The 20,457-nt window shown below is 39.6% G+C and overlaps 1 protein-coding gene across 1 annotated transcript in view; it reads left to right on the top strand.

Moving 5' to 3' along the window:
* LOC119819902 (DNA repair protein RAD51 homolog 2-like) overlaps positions 1-19,517 on the top strand; it is a 39,868-nt gene extending 20,351 nt beyond the window's left edge. Inside the window, exons 5-8 of the mRNA XM_042055406.1 lie at positions 631-767; positions 13,227-13,346; positions 15,220-15,403; positions 19,434-19,517. Coding sequence (XP_041911340.1) covers positions 631-767; positions 13,227-13,346; positions 15,220-15,403; positions 19,434-19,517 — 525 coding nt within the window. The remainder of the gene's footprint in view (positions 1-630; positions 768-13,226; positions 13,347-15,219; positions 15,404-19,433) is intronic.
* The last annotated feature ends 940 nt before the right edge of the window (positions 19,518-20,457 follow it).

Here is a 20,457-nt window from a genome sequence, read left to right as displayed (position 1 = left end):
AATTTAGTGAATATAATATTTTAAAATTGTATTTTAATATATATTTAAAAGATAAGAAGCTGGATATGGTAGCACATTTCTTTAATCTCAGCACTAAGGTGGAAACATACAGATTTCCATAAGTTCTAGGCCACTCTGGACTATGTAGTAAGTTCTGGGCCAGCCAGGAAAAATAAAAAGAAAGGACAGATGAAGCTATGTGCTATATCATATCTACTGACCCTCTTTGAATGACAAGTAACCGTGCCATCTATTGCCTAGAGGACTTAAACCCTACCAATCAGTAGTATTTTCATAAAGTCATTCGTCAACACCAGTATATACAGTCAGTGGGTGCAACGTCTAGCCTTTCTCAACTTTAACTTCACGTCTGGTAACAGAGCACAGAAGGTAATTAACTGAGTGAGCATTCTCGTTATTCCCAAGGATGATATGCATCCCAAGCAAACACCAATAAGAGGAAAGGTAGTTTGTTAATACAGTGGGTGTCTTTGGGAAGTAGAGCTTAATTCTCTCCTGGAATCCAGGCTCATTGGATTTTTTTTTTTTCAGCAGATCCTAAAATAATTTTCTTTGACTAAATTACAGTGTTCATTCAAATTTTATAGATAACGTCACTTTGTTTTTTAGATTACAGGTCCGCCAGGCTGTGGAAAAACTCAGTTTTGTATAATGATGAGTGTTTTAGCTACACTGCCTACCAACATGGGAGGATTAGAAGGGGCTGTGGTGTACATTGACACAGAGTCTGCGTTTACTGCTGAAAGGTAGGTTGTTTTAATTTTGACTAAAATGCTTTGCTTTCAGAGCCCCTATGCACCATGGGCCATTTACACTTAGGTTATTATTTAATATATTTGAGAACAAAGGGTGCTAGCTACTATTTTTAAAGGATTTTTTTTCTTTTGAAGTTGATTCAGGAAGCAGCTTGTCTTCTTCCTTTTCTATCCTTTCTTACTGGTTTAACTGGGGTTCCTGCATAAGCTGTGTTTTTATTACTGCATCTTGAAAAAAAATCTCCTCTCCATGGTAATATTTTGTTTGTGATCTAACAAATAAAGCTTTCCTGAAGATCAGAGTGTATAGCTAAATCACTACTAGTTAGCCATAAAGGTCAGGCAGTTGGTGGTGCACACCTTTAATCCTAGCGCTCATTGAGTTCTGTAAATTCAAGGCCACCCTGGGCTACAAAAGATTGATCCAGTCTAAAAAGGTGTGACTGCTCACACCTTTAATCCCAGTACTTGGGAGTCACGTGCCTTTTATCCCAGCACTAGGAAGGTGGAGACAGAAAGGGATATGGCTGGGTGGAGAGAGGAATATAAGGCAGGAGGAGATAGCAGCTCGTGGCATTCGGTCTGAGGATTCATGGAGACAGGATCTTGCCCACTTTGGTCTGAGGATTCAGTAGAGGTAAGAGGTCTTTTTAGTGGCTGGCTGCTTAACTTCTCTGGTTTTTCGGCATTTATCCCATATGTGATCCTGGGTTTTTATTAATAACACCTTTCCTCTCTTGACAGTCTTTGTACACAGTTACATCTCTTTACATACAGATACATCTCTGTTTTTCCATACATCTGTCTCCTCTACACGTTTCTTCTCTCCACTCCGCTACATTTCTTCACATAGAGCTACACCTCTCTTCTACATCATGTACTCACTTGCACACTGACACACTCACATACACTCTCACATACCTTTCATAGCACAAACTCTGGACAACATATAAAGAACATTTTTAGGGTCACGTAGCATTTCTTGAGTAAACAATAGAGCCATTCAGATACACTAGGAACCATACGGTTTCTCTCAGGCTAGGGAGGTCACGCCGACCGGGCATGGTGAGTAAAGCAGGCTTGTAGCTTCTTAAAGTGGTCAGGGTTCCCAGACAGAGAGTGACATTGAAATTTGGGACTTAAACAATAAACAGTTAGTTGACTAGGCCTTGAGTCCTGCATCACAAACCGAGGCCAGGGGTACAGGTCAGTTGCTGCAGGGAGTTATATCTCAATGTTACCACCCTGACTTTGGTTCAACAGATACCAGGGAACTTGCTCTGGTGCATATTTTGTAGGTGCATCTAGTCTATTTTGAATCTGTCCTGAAGCCTAAAATCAATTTTGTAACTGAGAATCTTGTTATTTTCCTATGTCAGTCTGAGCTATGAAAAATATCCTAGTATTATTTCTAGTCATTAAAATAATATAGATTAAGCAGAAATCATCTTTCTGACCATCCATATATATATATATATACATATACATATATATATATATATATATATATATAGTGTGTGTGTGTGTGTATATATATCAGATAAACACACTGGCACCGGGAAAAATACACCATAGCTGTTTTCAGGAAGAAATGTAGTGGCACATGGAAAAACTACAGACAGAAGCAACCGATTCACAGTCAGTGACCCCATGGTCTTTACCAAGTGGGGCTCCCCACCAGAGAGTTATTCATCTGGTGTGTTGACCTGTTGGATATGAGCTGTCATCTGCTGGATATGCTCACGACTCCAGCTGCTTTTTATTAAACCAACCACAGTGACACATCTTCACACAGTATAAACAAATATTCTATGACAATTCCCCTCTTTTTTGTTTCAAATAAAAAGGAAAGGTTTTTACTCTAACAAGGTAAAATTATATACATTAAGAACAATTATCAAGTAAGAGTTACACTTAGACTATCCAGTCCATTTATATTTGGCAAATTCAGAGAAAATACTCTATCATCTATCCTATCTTGGTGAGTCCAAAGTTTTATACCTAAACCACTTTCTATCATAACTTGTATTACCAACCTAATAGTATATATTTAAACCTTAAAACATTTTTTCATTATCATTGTGTGATTTTTTTTTTACCTTAGAACTTTTTTAGATAAACAACTTAAGCTTTTATGTCTATCAACCTTTATAAATTTTATATCTCTTTTTGTAAGTTTCTTTTCTGAATTTGGTAACAAAGAAAATGGTTTAACTATCTCGTCTTAAACCCTATCAGAGACCTAAGAAGGATAAAATATTACTTGAGTAAACAGAAAGTGCAGGGCAAACAACTTTCAAAACTAGAAACATTGAGACATCTGACTGTCTGGACAGTCACTCAAGATTCCTCTGTAATATTGGGGCATCCATCTTCAGCCTACAGGCCTAGAATATCTGACAGGTGTTTTTTTTTTTGTTTGTTTTTTTTTTTTTTTTTGGTGAAGCAGGAGTTTTGAAAAAACTGTCCTATCTTGCCTTGGCAAAATTCAGCAGTCACCCTCTTTTGTGTCTTTCTTGTCCAATTTGGACAGCATACTGTCTGCACTCTAGGCAAGGGCAGTTGCCCAGTGGCTAGCTTTGCCACATATGAAAGCAAATTCCTTATGGAGGTTCTTTGATACCCATCACCTTTTTTTTTCTGAAGTAGATTGGAGCTGCCAGGAGCAGACCTATCTCAATGTCATGAAAAGCTTTATGTTATTAAAACATCTTAATACCATATTCTATAAATCTCTGAAGTGCTTGAAGACCACCTATCTATCTAAAATATATCTGTTTAACCTTGAAAACATACCTAATATGATGACTACAAGTTAGATTGTTATAGCTGACTAACTAGTAATCTATATTTCTTAATTATGCTAAAGAGTTTATAATAATAACTTTTAAGAACTAGAATTTACATTACATTTTAAAATGAGCTACATGGGTACAATACTTTAAACAAGAGTAGAAACACACAGTCTATTAAAACAAAAGTAATCTTAAATTTGTATCAATGTACAAAATATCTTAAACAAGAGTAAAAATATACATTTACATATATATAGTATGTTCTAACAAAAATAACCTTACATTTGTATCAATATATAAAAATCTATGCCAATGTAAAATATTTGTGACTAGTAGTTGCTTTTTAGTTTAAAAGTAGATTCAGTAATCTACCATTTTATCCTATTATTTCTTTATTCCCCTTTTATTTTTTCAGAAAGAAAACCTTGAGTCTAACCTCTTTTGTTTAGCTTTTTTCCCCTGACCATGACCAATAACAATTTGCAAGTAAGCCCTGCTGAACAATGACAAGCATCCATAACCCACCGATTGACAATAAAACTACCCACCCCATCTCTTGGAAATGTGGGCGTCATGTTCTTTAAACTACTTCCTGCTGGGATAACTGTATCTTTAGGAGACTCTGAGAAAATTGAGATAATGGTCAAGTCCTGGGAAAATAGCTGTAATATTTATTGTCCAGTCTCTGTGTAATGGGAAAGTGCAGGGCTTTTCTGAGTCCTGACTGGAGTAGTCTGTGAAGCTGGACCATCTCAGCTAGCAGCTTTGAAGTTGTTCTGATTGCAGATTTTTGAGGAAAGTACAGCAGAGGCATTCTGAGAGGCTGGATCACCTGGGCTACTTGTCTTCATTGGTATCTGGTCTTTTTTTTCTGAAAACACACAAACTTTTAAAGATAACATACATATCTGCATTAACACAAGTATGGAATGTGTAGTGTGCTCAAGTAAGTTAAAGATGATTCTCTGCTCAATATTTGATCAGGTAAAAGACATCTGTCAACTTTTTAAGTCCATTTGGACTGTATAACCAAACTGGAATATAAATCTCCATCCATGTCATATAAAAGGATGGCATGTAAATAATAAAGCATGAGGATTCTATAGCCAACAAGATACATTATGTCTCCTCCAGTCTCAGAGCTGTTCCCATGTAGAAGGATCAGCATAAATGTTACCTGTCTTTTTGTTTTGTTTTGTTTTTACCTATTTATTATGTATACAATATTCTGTCTGTGTGTATGCCTGCAGGCCAGAAGAGGGCATTACAGATGGTTGTGAGCCACCATGTGGTTGCTGGGAATTGAACTCAGGACCTTTGGAAGAGCAGGCAATGCTCTTAACCTCTGAGCCATCTCTCCAGCCCCCAATGTCACCTGTCTTGTAGTCTTTCCTGGCTTTCCCCCTCATATCTGCAACCAAGGATCCTCAGGATCCCCACACCCATCAAATCTGATCTTCACTAACTTTGAAGGAATCCATAGTTTTTTTCCTGTGCAAACAGGGTATAACCTCTCCCCCAACACAAAACATTTCCTGACTCCCATTCTGAAATTAAGGCATTGATAAAATATATAGGCTGATTTAATTGAGCAGTCCTTCCTCAATCCAGTGTCTCTCAGCAGTGGTTGTTCTCTGTTCATTAGCATTCAAAAAGTGTAAAGTTAACAAAGCACCATAGGCCCAAACTCCCTGTGTTATAATATCTCCCACCCTTACATGGCTTACTCTTTTTGATAACTTTACTCACTCTTTAAAGACTTTATTATTTTTAAAGTATTTATAGGGGACTTTACCAACTAACTGAGCTACCACCCTACCCCCTTTTTGTTTCTGACACAGTCTTGCTGTATAGCTCAGGTTGTTTCCCCTCCTCCCTTTTCCGTGCTGGGGTTAAGGCCTTGAGCTGCCTCAGCTCTAAGTCTTTTGAAGCACTTCCTTCAGTTCTGCTCTTATAGTGCAAACGCAGCTGTAATAGGAAGTGAGCCAAGTAGGTGTTCAAATTAGACTTTATTAACAAAAACAAATTATTTTCTAGTTTGCGTCTATAATACATAGTGTTTGACAACCTCTATTTATGTATTTAAGTACATTTATAAGATTATGAATAGCTGTTTCTGAGGGCTTTAATAATGTCACCACCTGTATAGTTTCTGGTCTTTTGTTAGTGATTTACAGGCCTAGTAATTAAACATTTTAAAATTTTCTGTGTATGAGTGCTTGTCTGCATGTGTATATCTGTGTGAGAGTCTATGGTGCCCACAGAGTCCAGAAGAGGGCGTTGGATCCCCTTGAAATGAAGTTACAGAAGGCTGTGAGCTTTCATGTGGGTGCTGGCTTGAAACCGAGTCCTTTGGTTTCAACCTTAAAGCAGACTTAAAATAAGAGATTTGTTATTTTGTATTTTCTGTATATGAATGTGAGCTGGCATGTGGGGGTTGGGTTGAAACAGAGTCCTTTGGAAGAGCAGTCAGTGCTCTTAACTGCTGAACCATCTCTCCAGCCTGCCCCCTTTTCTTTCTCGTAATTTCTAAGTTGGATGTTAGATGCCGGACTTAAATATATAGTTTTAAAGCATCCGATTTTTGTTTTAATATATAGTCAAGATTATTTTGATCATTTAAAAGCTGGCCCTTCCCTTTTGTTACAGCAGATCCCAAGTGGTCTTTAAGTCTCAGTACGAAGCCCAGCTGAGGACTCCACGAGTGGCCTAGGGCATAATGAGATCTCCGCACTCTCTGTTGTCGTGGGAATGTGCACTGTTCTCATTCTGTGTGAGTGCTGGGAAGTGTTTAGTCTCTGCGTTGTCTCCTGGTCCCTTCTGAGTAGTTTCCTTCCATACATTATGCGTATTGGTTCTGGAGCATACCCATCCACAGCTTCCCTGTAGACCCCACACCTCCTTTTCTGCATTCGCACGTTTGGCCTTCCCAAACTCTGATCTCATCTTCTCTCAGGTTCCACCAGACTCATTTTGGCTTCCCTTTTTTGTTTTGGAGAATGGAAAGTGCCTCTGGTGTGAGCCTGGGACACACTTCAGGTTCCTATTAGTTTCCTTTCTCATGAGGGTCACAGTTTTGAACTATTGTTCAGTGTGTGAAACTGTTATGTCAGATATTTTGTCTGCTTTTCTAGCTGTTGATGCTATCAGGGCAATTCCCAAGCCAGTTAATCTTTTGTGCTCAGAAGTAAAAATCTCCCTATTATTTTGTCTTGAATTCATTCCATACTGGCTTTATCTCCTAGCCCTATTTTGAAATTGATTTTCAAAACTTTATTTAACTCAGTAGTATTTAAAACATAGCCATGTGTTGCTTAATGATGGTGGTATGGTCTGAGAACTGTATCACCAGACAATTTGTCCTATGTTTCTGTTAGAGTGTACTTACACACACTACACAGTGTGTGTTCTTTATAGATATGGTCTCTGTATGCAGTCAAGACATGGTGAGCAAAAACAAACGTGAAGCTGCTGCATTGTGTTTTACAGAACTTAAAAATGCTGTAATGGTGATTACAAGCAGAGAAAACACAACCAGAAACATAGCCATTACCAAGTGTTATAGACTGTGCATAATTGTATATACTGTGCTTTTATATGACTGATAACATAGTAAGTTTTTGTAGATCATTATTAGTATAAACCTGTTGAATAATGTGTTGTCCGTGGACAGTATGTCGGCTGTGACATCTCTAGGAAGTGGGACTGTTCCAGCCCCATCTTGGATCCACCATGTGTGTAGTCATATAGCATTGTTGATTGTTGTCGATTGTTCTTTGAACAGTTCTTCCCTTTAGCTGTGTTCTTAGCAGCAGTCAGTCTCTCTTGATTTGATTCCTATCTTCTGACCACTTCTTTCATCTGTGTTGCTGGATTTTCAAGTTTTCATCTTCTAAGCCTTGGAAAACCCTAGAACTCAGTTTTGGAATCTTGTTCCTCTTCTCTCTGTCCTCAGTCCCTGATATCCAATCTCATGATTTTAACAAGCTTCTTGATTGGCAGAAGTGTCGTGGGTTCATGTTCTGAGCTTTCCCACAATCCCCAGACTCATATACATTTGCCACTTGACATAATAGCATGTTATAGCTATGTTTACATATGTGGAAAATTGATATATCTGAAGATGAAGTCTGGAGTCCTTCATAAAAAGTAGAACACAGGAAGAACACCAATAACTAAAATCCTGATTGAATCTCCATTTTTCTAGATATTCATCCAAGTAATGAAATTCTTCCTTCTCTCCCTCTGAATTATAATCTAGGTACTTCTGATTATCTGAGGTGTTATTTCCCTAGGTCAAATCACCATCATTTTTTTGTGTGTACTGCAGTACTAGCTCATCTTGTTTTCAGTTTTCATCCTTGTCCTTCCTGTAGCCTTTTTTCCATTTGACATCTAGAGCAAACTCTGTGTGTGTGTGTGTGTGCTCACATGTGTGTACGTGCGTGCACATGCATGCACTTCTGCCTGCTTATGGAGGACAAAGGAGGATGTTGGTGTTTTGATGTATTATTCTTTCCCCTATTCCTTTGGGGCAGGTTTCTCACTGAACTTGGACCTAGCCAAGCCTCTGTCAAGCCTCAGCCATCCTCCGGTCTCTCTCTCCATAGTGGGGATTGGAACTCAGGGTCTCATGCGTGTATAGAAGCACTCCTGCATGCTGAGCCATCTCCCCAGACTCTAGAGCAGACTTTAAAAAAAAAGAGAGATTTATTTATTATTTTGTATCTTATGTGATGAATGTTTTGCCTGCATGTATGTAGAAGCAACATGTATGTGCCTGATATCAGAGACCAGAAGAGGGTGGCAGGCACCCTAGATACGAAGTTAAGGTTGATTTTGAGCCACCATATGAGTATTGGGAAATGAATTTCATCTTGTGAAAGAACCGCAAGTGCTTTCTAGCACTAACCCCACTCCCAGTAGTCTTTTATTATTTATTTATTTTAATTTTTAAAGAAACCTATGTGGGATGTGGTGGCTGAATGGTTAAGGTAATGGATTTTTGAAAAGGAGATCTGATGGTGTCAGTTCTGCTCCCAGACTTCTCGTTTTTCTTAATAAACTCCAAACAGATGACCACAGATCTGAGGTTCTGAGGGGACCTTGATCTCCGGCTAGATAGCTCTCTGGCTTTCCCCCGTTAGTCTTCCCCCTGCCCCCTGTGTTCCAGCTATATTATCCTTTCACTCCTGCCACTGATGCGAGGGATCTTCTCTGCTGCAGATCTCTGTTCTTCCAGACGGTGCATTGTTCTCTTACTCATCTGGACAGCTCTGCGAGGAATACCACTTGCTTCCCCCTCCTTCCCCCCCCCCCCGTCCCCTCATCCTGCTTCAGTTTTCCTTAGAGCACTGGAGCTGGCCTCTGATATGTTTATTTGCTTTTCTCTCCTTCCGGAGTGTCTTTCTTAGATGAAACACATGACCAAAGAGCAAGCTGGGGAGGAAAGGGTTTATTGGGTTTATGCTTCTACAGCACTGTTCATCGTCAAAGGAGGTCAGGACAGGAGCTCAGACCTGGAGGCTGGAGCCGATGCAGAGGCCATGGAGGGTGCTGCTTTCTGTCTTGCCATGACTTGCTCAGCCTGCTTTCTTCTGGAGCCCAAGACCATCAGCCCAGGGATGGCATCACCCACAATTGGCTGGGCTCTCCCTATCAATCACTAATTAAGAAAATGCTCTACAGGCTGGCCTACAGCCCAATCATATGGAGGCCTTTTCTCAATGGAGGTTTCCTCCTCTCAGATGGCTACAGTTTGTGTCAAGTTGACATAAATCAAGCCAGCCCAGGGAGAATGTAACTTTCTTCCTCCCTACTGTCCCCATTTCCTTTGTGGGATGTTGTAATGCCATGTGTTCAGTACTTACAGCAGTGCCCGGAACACGGCATAGGTCCTCAGGAAATCCTGAATGAGCGGATTTTATTTTCTTGTATTATTTTTTGGTTTTTCGATACAGGGTTTTCTTTGTGTATCCCTGGCTGTTGGGGCAGCTGGCCCAATCCCTGCGTTCAGGGGCGTGGCTGCTCCAGCGGGGTAGCCATGCCCCTTAAATAGGATTGGGGAGCCGGAAGGCGCCCCGTTCGTTTGCCCCGCGCTCACTCCGCTGGACCCTTGGTTCTGTAAGTTCCCTTATCTCCCTTTGTATTAAACTTGAATAATTATAAAAGGACTATTTTTGGTTATTTCCAATCTTCGCCGCATCATCTGGCGCCCAACGTGGGGCTCGAACCCACGACCCTGAGATTAAGAGTCTCCTGCTGGGTATTCTACCATCATTTGCTTTCACAGGAACCCCTGGGAAGAAAAGTCGCCCCTATGTCAGCTGGAAGCAATCTTGGATGACGATGCCCCCCCCTCCCAATAAAGTTTACCCTCAGATTTAGGGACACTAATTGGTGGCTGGTATAGGGTGGTCGGGTTGTGGAAGGCTTTATATGGACTCAGGGGTATAATTTATGTGTATATCTATATGTATTAAAAAAAAAAGGGGGGGGGGAGGGAGGGATTAACTGGTGATCTGAAGGAATAATTGATTTTTGTGAGTTATTGTTTTTCTTTCTTTTAAAAAAAAAACTATATGAGTGTTGATTCTTGTATATTGATATATTGAACATTATATGAGAGTATGATACCACCTCTGTTTGAAACAATTGTTATATTGACATTGTTTACTATATTGCAATGTACATCTCTACCTCTGATATTATTTATGTAATGACATTGTTTACCATATTGCACTGTACATTTCTACCTCAGATATTATTTATGTAAGGACCCTGTTTACATTTGGAAATCATTGTCTTCATTTTTTGCACAGTCGTCTATTCTATTAGTCATACAGTTACATAAGTGTTGAGAATTATATGTTGGTCATATTTATATTTAGGACAATCAGGTTTTTTAGACACATAGAGGTTGTATTTAGTATAGATAGCATAATCTTCAACCTCTTTGAAGAACTGTAGAACATGGCCTTTAATCTAACCTACAGTTTTGTATTTTTGAGACACAATCACTCCTGGCAACAATGCTCTACTCCCGAGAGAACGTTGAGCACCAAAGACACTCCACTGGGAGTTTGTCTTCTACTTGGCAGAACTGGCCTTGGGGCAAAGAAAAGCCCATACCTCCATTACTGACTAAAGTACAAAATATCCATAAGTGGATAAAACAGAATTGTCTTATCTTGCCAAGACAGGATAGGATAGTTCTACTAAAGGTTCCTTGCCATTGTATAATGGTATGTCAGGTTTTTTCAGGCCTCAGCCAAAGTTGGTTGCCTCAACATTGCTATCAAGACTTCGTGTGGTTGCCCAGGTAGTCAATTGTCTCTGTCTTCTGTTGCACATTTTGGAAGTTTCTCGTTTGTGCTTCCTGGTTGCTTTGGTAATTTTACTCTCCTTCTCAGATCTTTGATGGGGTTGAAGATTAGATAATGGTAGCTACCTTCTAGATTATTTAGACTTCTCAAAGTAGAGTGATTAGAAAAATTCTTCGTTATATACTTCTCGCCTGATATTGTTTACTTTTTGTAATTTTATATGATCAGTTCCCATTGTATATAGTTGTATTTGGTTTCTGAATCTGTCTTATTTAGACAAAAAATGGGAGATGTTGGGGCAGCTGGCCCAATCCCTGCGTTCAGGGGCGTGGCTGCTCCAGCGGGGTAGCCATGCCCCTTAAATAGGATTGGGGAGCCGGAAGGCGCCCCGTTCGTTTGCCCCGCGCTCACTCCGCTGGACCCTTGGTTCTGTAAGTTCCCTTATCTCCCTTTGTATTAAGCTTGAATAATTATAAAAGGACTATTTTTGGTTATTTCCAATCTTCGCCGCATCACCTGGCTGTCATGAAACTCACTCTGTAGATCAGGCTAGCTTCAAACTCACAGAGATCCATCCACCTGCCTCTGTCTCTGAAGCGCTGGGATTAAAGGTGTGTACCACCATGCCTGGATGAATGAATGAATGAATTTTAAGTGAATCTTTTCAAAGGAATGCTTTTTATTAAAAGTTATCCAGTAGGTGGCACTCTTTTCAAACTTAATGTGATTATGTTGGAGGACAGGATAGGTTTTTCTGTTGCTTGTCCTGAAAAACAAGGTCTTGTGAAGAAGATTGTCACAGGAGACTACTAGGGTTAAAACCAGGCATGTGGAAAACTTCATTTATATTTAGCTTTTATTTATATTTTAAAAAATGCTTCCTAAAATAAAAATCATTTGGATAAACCTATAGAAAATTGTTCAGTATAGTTATTCAGCACGGCAAATGTGAATAACACTAGCTCCTATCCATACACTGACCGAGTGCTGAACTTACTGCATAGTTGCTGCATCATCATCATCATCATCATCATCATCATCATCATCATCAAAATTACTTGTTTCTGACAAACCTTCGCAGCCTGCCCATCTTCCATGGCTAGTGGCACATCCTTTCATCTCTATCTTCCTCCCTTCCTGCCCTCTTTCCCTTAGTCCCTACGCCTCTGTTTGTCTTCCTCCCTTCCTGCCTCCTTCCGTTAGACCCTATGCCTCTGTCAAACACTGCTCACTTTAATACCTCTTTAAATAATATTTTTCTCTTGAAGCATTTTGATCTTGTCTTATTGAACCAAATTATGTATTTTTCTTTTCATTTGGCTGAAAATAAACTTAAAAGGTTGTTGACTGTCTCTATTTTTCTCTTCTCTTTTCTGTTTTAGGCCCCGCCACCCTTGCTTCTGATTATAGCATATTTAAGGGACTTGTTTTGTTTATCTACTTAACGTTCTCAGTCTCTTCTCAGAACCCTTTAAGTATCTGGACACCGATCTTTTGTACTTCTGTGTCTCTAACTTGAACATAGAATATGGGATGGGTTAGTGTTTGCAGTTCCTGTTCCAGGTCCCCTGGATGACCAAGTAGGGCTGACAGATGTAACTGAAATACAGCTATACTCAAAGAGTTTTAGACTTTTAAACCTATACATTCGTAAATTCTAGTAATACCCTTTATGCCTCATTCTGCTAAATGATGATGTCGTTTTTGTTTTATTTATCACTTTTTACTTGACCTGCCCCACATTATTAGATTTGGGCCTGGGGTCTGAATTGAGTATTTAGAAAATACCTTTTTGTTTACTGAGAAGTAATTGGAGAGCATTCACTTGTTTACATAATAATTTTCTGTTTACCAAGGAACTATTAGATTGCACTAAATTTTAATTGAGAAAGCATATTTTTTTCTGGAATGAGACATGCCAACTTAAATATAACTTATCATTAGGATAATATACTATATTTATTGAAACAGACTTTGTTCATTCAAGCAACTGAAAGCCTTTTCTAATTTCAAATATATTAATATAGCTTTAGACAAAAGTGTTACTTGTAAACATATTATTTCCAGAAAATGAAAATTTGGAGACATTGTTGCTTGTTGGAAGTTGGGTGAGACCCTGAAGCCTTGCTAGCTTCTGTCCTGACAGCTGTCCTTCAGTAATAGACACAGAGGACACATGAGTTCCAGGACACGTGTGTTTCCAGACTTTGGCCTGTACCAGACGTGCGGCAAGACTTAGGAATTTCCAATGTAGAATGTATTGGAGACTCAGCAGTGTGGCTTTCAGTACTCAGTGTTTTCTCCTGCACTCTTCTTTCTTTTCTCTGTAGACTGCTCGAGATCGCAGAAGCCCGTTTTCCACTCTATTTTAACACTGAAGAAAAATTGCTTCTAATGAGCAGTAAGGTTCATCTTCACCGGGAACTCACCTGTGAGGGAGTTCTTCAAAGGTAGGCAGTTTTAGATTTTGTTATTTTAGTAATGCTTTGAAGGTGTTAATCTTCTTCTTCTTTATTTTTAGCTTTTGAGTAAAATAATTCTTATAAAATAGAATTAAGGAAATAATTATTTCTGTACTCTTTATTTGTTGTAGTTTTTAAAATGTTTCTTTAACATAGAAAAACATTTAAATGAATATTTTAGAATCTGATTTATTAATTATGTGTTTTGTTAGCAAATTGCCTCAAAATGTAGCAGCAAATATGTATTTTCTGGGTGCTGGGCATCTGGGAGTGGTGTAGCCAGTTTTCCTGCTCCGCTCTTGTCCAGGAGTGCAGTCATCTCTCGGTTCAGCGGGCCTGGCATCTGTTTCCAGCCTCACTCCTGTGCCGTTGGAAGGCCTGCTTTCTTTCTTTCTTTTTTTTCTTTTTCTTTTTTTGGTTTTTCGAGACAGGGTTTCTCTGTAGCTTTTTTAGAGCCTGTCCTGGAACTAGCTCTTGTAGACCAGGCTGGCTTCGAACTCACAGAGATCTGCCTGCCTCTGCCTCCTGAGTGCTGGGATTAAAGGCGTGTGCCACCACCGCCCGGCTGGAAGGCCTGCTTTCTTACGTGTGGATGTTGTAGTCTTTGTGCCTACTGTCTGGAACAAGAGTACCACTGTATTCTTAGAAGCTTTTGTCACCCAGACCAACTCCTGCTCCGGGTGGGAGGGCACAGACACACAGGGAGAGGTAGTCATACAAAGACATGACATACCAGGAAATGGGAACAAGAGGGGGCCATTTTGGAGACTGACTACCACAAGTAGTTTTACTTTAAGATTACAGCTTTTATAGCATTGTAGGACAACATAAAAACACTGTCCCTGTTTCCAGAAGAATGCAAAACAATAGCAGTACTGGACTGAACTAAGTTATGTGTGCTGCATTTTGTAGTCACCAGTGTGACTTAGGGAAGTGTGTTACTAGGATGGAGCCTAGGGCCCAGTGTGTATCAGGCAGGTGCGCTACCAAAGAGCTGCATCTCAATCCTTTTTAATTTTTTTTACTTTGAGACAGGGCCATGCTACGTTGCCCAGTTTGGCTTTGTACTCCCCCTGTAGTCCAGTTCAGCCTTGAACTTCCAAACGTCTTTCTTCAGCTTCTTGAGTAGTGAGGACTACAGATGTGTCACCAGACCTGGCGTACTGTTTTAAAGCTGATTAACCTTTTAAACACTGTTGCTGTTGTTTTAGACTTATTTATTTTATATTTTATGTGTATGAGTGTTTGCCCACAATGTTTGTATGTACACCACTTGTATGTCTAATGCCTTTGGAGGTCAGAAGAGGGCGTGGGACCCCTTGGAACTGGAGTTTCAGATGGGTGTGAACCACCTTGTGGATGCTGGCAGCCAAACCCTGTCCTCTGAAAGAGCAAGTATTCTTAACCATTGAGCCATCTCTCCAGTCTCTTGACTCTGTTTTTAAAAATTAAGTCTTAGCAGTTGTTTACAGATATTCAATGTTAAACCTGCCTTTTGTTTTTCTTTTTCTGAGTTCTAACTCCAAAATCATGATTTTCCCTTCCCCCACTTTCTCTTTACTGGGTACCAACCAAAATCCCAATCATGTTTGATCTCAGACTCTGGACTTCCTCCCTGTTTTCTCTGACCCTCCCTGCTCCTCACAGACGCTGTAGACCCTAACTCAAAGGGCATGATGTTCTCTCTTCTCCCCTAGTTCCCTCCTCCTGGAAGCTTCCAGGATTTACAGCTTGCCCATCCTGAGGTTAGCTTTTCTCCCCAACCCTAATACAATGTTCTTCCATCTTCCTTCTAAAAAGACAAATAAAAAAAATATGTGTCTTAAATTTGTTCACTATTTTACAAATTCTACTTTCTTAGGCTTGAATCTTTGGAGGAAGAGATTATTTCCAAAGGAGTTAAGCTTGTGATCGTTGACTCCGTTGCATCCGTGGTCAGAAAGGAGTTCGATCCGCAGCTGCAAGGCAACATCAAGGAAAGGAACAAGTTCTTGGCCAAAGAAGCATCCTTATTGAAGTACCTGGCTGAGACATTTTCACTCCCAGTAAGTGTTCCCTTTCCTTCTTTTCTCATAAAGTCATGGTCTCACAGTATGGAGTAATGAACTTAGAAAAGACTAGCAAGCAGGCGACCTTTTAATATTTTATTACTACAGCAGGTAACTCTGGTTTTGTAAATTGCTCTGTCTGCTGAGATTTTTTTCGCCTTTTTCTAATGTGATGCTGGGCACATTTAAGTGTTTGACGGCTCCATCACCACTCTCTTTACTCCTTCTCACTCTTCACTCATTCTGGATGTTTTGTATCATGCCTGTCATGCTTAGATTACTATGAAGTAGTACAACTCACTGAGTTGCCTGGGTCTTTGAACTCTCTTTGCAGAGGCAGGGTATCTTGTAGATTCTGTAAATTAAATCTTTTAGGCTTTGTGCATACGTTACTGTATTTAGCGCTGTTTTGGTTTGCTTCCAGTGGGCAGAGGTCAACCATTAATGGAAATGCCCATGAGAAAACCTTAAGAGAGCTGTTGGAATGGCTTTCTGTCGTGGGCATTGTGATCAGGACATCTGAGGTGCACAGTTGATGACACAGAAATACATATTAAGGTCCACCCCACTCTGCTGCCTGTGGGAGGGCTGAGCTCGTTCTACAGCCTCAGGAAGAGTGCCGGTTCCAGACAGTCTCATTGTCCAGCCCTGGCTATCCTCCCCCCCAGACCTTCTTGCCTTGCCTCAGTGCTGGAGTTGGAGTTGCAGGTGTGGCTTCCACACCCTGCCAGGCTTTTCAGTTTCATGGCCCTCATCCAGACAGGGTAACTCTTTAACCTGATATAAAATTTGCTTGAGACTTTATAATTTTTACTTGTTTTGGGGGAAATTAAAAGCTTAGGTCTTTGTGTCAGAAATAATTCATACAAATTATGTGAGCCACCATGCAGCCTTTCATTTGTACAGCCTAGCAGGAAGCCAAGGAGAAGATGTCATATATGTGCCTTCTACATGTTTTAATGGCTCTAAAACTTACAGTTTGGATTAAGATCGGCTACTGCAAAGTTTAGCTTGAGAAGTGTTTCCTTTTAAAGTTTTGTAGTTACTTAAAATGATTTATTTGAATTTCTGTTGTTCCTATTCAAGTAGAAAAGAAAAATTTAAAGACTATTTCAAAGTGATACTTAATTGAATGGAAAGCTAAGATTAGTTGCATACTTATTTTATTAATTTAGTGTTGCTTGACCTAAGCCTGTATAAAGCATAAAAATTCACTTTTTAAAACTTGTCTTTTTAAATAGCAGTTATAGCCTGATGCTTTGCAATTTGCTAAGATAATTTATCTTTCTAAGTAAGAGAAAGGACTTTTTGTTTTGAGTTGCGTTCTCTGAAACAACACGTGCTCAGCGTCTGCACTCTGGAAGAACGTGAGCATGGCTGCAATCTGATGTGTGAGTCATTTCTGCCAGTCCCTAATCTAGATCCTTCTCCCTAGGTCAATAATCCAGGTCTTATGCTACTCCAAACAACCAGTGCATTATGGAATGAGGAGGTGCATATGCCTTTAATCCTAGGAAGCCGAGGCAAGTGGATCTTTTGTGAGTTCAAGGCAAGCCTTGTCTACATAGTGAATTCCAGGCCAGACAAGGCTATACAGTAAGACTCTTGCCATAAAAAACAAAAAAACATGAATCTAACAGTTTTTTGTATGGCTTCAAGGCACTGACATTTCCCCCTCCCCCTTTTTTTACCCTTTAAGGAATTTTTGTTAGAGCAAGAATTTTATAATTCAAATTGTGTTTCTGTGCTTAGTTATCAGTTCTGTTACTTAACACAGAATGGACAGCCCAAGCGATTCCACATTAAAGAATTACAAGTGCAAAGAAAGGGATGCTTTAAATTTTTGTACTTTACTGAAAATTTTTTTTATGGTCTACAAAACATTAATTTGTTCTTATATTTTTCCATTTTTTTAAAATCAAATAATCTAGGACTAGCATTGTTTGCATTTGCTAAGTGCATACAGTTCAAAGTTTCCCTTCCTTTTAAAATTTATTTTATATTTTTTTTTTTTTTTTTGAGACAGGGTTTCCCTGTAGTTTCTAGAGCCTGTCCTGGAACTAGCTCTTGTAGACCAGGCTGGCCTCGAACTCAGAGATCCACCTGCCTCTGCCTCCCGAGTGCTGGGATTAAAGGCGTGCGCCACCACCGCCCGGCAATTTATTTTATATTTTGCAATTTTTCATAGTATTAAAAATTTAAATGTTTAGATATTTTTCTTCTATGAAGCATTGTGTTTTTTGTTTTGTTTTTGCTTTTTTTTGTGGTCCCTGATCAAATTTAGCCATTTGGAACCCAGTGGCATTGTCCCCTGCTTTCTGGGCAGCCTCTATTGCTTGGTGTGCTGGTAGTATGGCTGTAGTATCATCAGCCTTTGAGGGAGACACTCTGGAGACTCAAATGTGAGGGAATTCTACAGCCTGCTATTCCCGTACAAGGTCAAGAACCTTCAGCTGCTTCCCTGCTGGCATCTGCACCCTTTGAGAACAATAGCGAGTGTTGGGTGAATGGCTGTTTGCTCTTACTCAGGCATGCACCCTACTCTTGCAGCGATTCTCTTGAACCCCCATTGCTGACTCCAGTGTTATCACTGCAGGAATATGATGAAATATGAATAATACTTCATACCAAATGGTATTTGTGAAATAAATCATCAGGTGTGCTGCATTTGTAACCAACATAATGGTGTACAAATAATTATGCTAACCTAATGTTATAGATGATAACTTGATAGGTTTATCTGCTTATAGTATGCATACACTAACCTGTGTTATAGCTTCCTTTGATTTTAACATCCATGCAGTGAATGTGATGACTCAGTTTTTTGAGCTACCAGCGAACCTTTTGTTTGGGAAGGGTGACATCATTTGGTCCTCACGTGGACATGAATGTGTTTATATTTTAATTCTGTTATGGCTCTTGTCTCCATTAGTCATTGACCATCAAAGAGGTTCTAAGTGACACCGCTTTACTGGAAACACACATTATTACGTTATGGAGGATTTGAGTTATAAAGTTAAACATTCTCAGGAGAGAATTTTATATACTTGAATACATTAAGACTGTGGTTTGCGAAGCTCAGTTGCAGAAGCCTGGTGGAATTTTTCCTCTCTGAAGCGTTTGAGAACGGAGAGGCATGCTGCTATGGGGGAGCTTTTGTCTTTAAAGCATGTTTATGATGGTGGTGGGTTCTGAAACTGTTTATTGATACTCAGTGGAAATAATAAGAGAAGAGAATTCAGATGTCGCCTTCTAAAGTCGGCGGTGACTGTGGTTGCCCTGTCTGCTCACTGCTGCTTCTATTTACCATATAGAAGCGGTAATGTCACATTGTGAACTGTGAAGGTGAAGATAAGTAATTGTTAGACAGTTCACAGTAGCCCCCCTTTCTGTTTTACAGATGATACTAAAATTCGAAGTAGTTTTTTTTCACCTGTAGTTATTAAAATTTGGCTTATTCTATCTAAGACATGGCCCTAGGCATTTCTCCCGTGGTTGCCCTCTGTGCTTCTGATTATATGCTTTGGGAATATGCATAGCTCTGATTTATTGCTTATTAAGGGTTCTTTTGAAATAGTAATGTCCATTTTTATGCTTAAAACTTTAGAAACATGAATGAAAATACTTGTACTTCTCATTTGCTATTTAAAGGCACCCAGATTTAGGATCATCATCAAGAAGAAACTGTTTTGTTTAAGTGAAAAAATACAATAAGATAAATATTTTATTTTTTGAAAAGGACATACATTTTTCTCTCAAATTAATCTGACCCAACTTTATATGGTCCAGAATTTATTTTTTCTATCTTTAGCTGTCTCATCATGCAAGGTGGGCTTAATCTGGAAGACCATACCTTATCATTGACACTAATACATACTAAAACATTAAATTAGTGGACAAATCATTAAAATAGTTAAGATTTTGTTAATTACAAAATTCTCATTGTGCTTTTGACTTGTGACACAGATATATGTGCCCACTTTTGCCATTTAACCTTTTTATGAGTGTTCAGAGCTTACATTTTTAGGAGAGTCTTATGAAATTGCTCCGTGAGATAGAAATCACAGATCCTCAGTGTATTAAAACACTGGAGTTGGTGCTCACACTGTAATCTTTATTGTGTGGCTTTTCTGGAAATCAGATCTTTTGGGTTCAGTCTGACCATTCATAGGAGTCACTGAGAACCAACACCTCAGACCTCTAGGTGAGTCGGGCTGTGTGGGGCCTCTGTTTGCTCACGCAGGAGACTGTGTTACTTCAGCTATCCACTTGCTGTCCACGGCCCTTAAACTCACTGTGTAGTAAGCCTCTGTTTCATCAGCTAATGGATAGCAGAGCGGCATTGGTGTGCTTGAAGGTGCACAGCCTGTAGCGGTGGGATGAATCAGGAAGCCCAGGAATATACTCACAGTGAGGAAAGGGTTAACTCAGCTGGCTCAATTTACTCCAATCCTGCTTATTTCCAGAAAAAAAAAATCTCCTTTTTTTGGCCTGGCTCTTGGCTGGGTCCTGAGAGATGAGCCCTAGGAATATTCCATCTAGTAAGTACTTTTGTATGTGTGAGGACTGAGGCCACAGGTACCAGGCTGATCCCAGTTCATGCAAACAATGTGGTTTGTGGTAAGCATTGATTTTGCTCTGGGGACTGGAGTCTAATTAGCTGAGGTCATTTAGGTGGGTGCTACATACCTCCCGACTGACCCTTATAAAAATGCTGGACACTAAGGATTGAGCCAACTTCGCACATGTTGCCCTGCGTCATTGCTGAGACAGTTAAGCACATCCTTGTGGTCCCACTGGGAGAGGACAGTGGCAGCCTCTACCTGGATTTCCTGCACTTTTTCATGCTTTCCTTTGCCACCTGTCTGTCTCTCAACAGTCATCCCTGAGGGAAGGGTGAGCAGAGGATGGAGAGAGAGAGGGGGCCTTAGCTGTAACATCTTTTCTGAGATTATAGTTTAAAAAATAGTTTTTAGAGCTATTTTTTATTATTGTATATTGACAGTTTATAATTTTATGTATTGATTGGATCCAAAGTGATGTTATGATAG

This window comes from Arvicola amphibius, chromosome 7, assembly GCF_903992535.2.
Source record: "Arvicola amphibius chromosome 7, mArvAmp1.2, whole genome shotgun sequence".
Taxonomy (NCBI): domain Eukaryota; kingdom Metazoa; phylum Chordata; class Mammalia; order Rodentia; family Cricetidae; genus Arvicola; species Arvicola amphibius.
The sequence above is the reverse complement of the archived record's forward strand: the minus strand, read 5'-3'. Positions and strand labels throughout refer to the sequence as shown.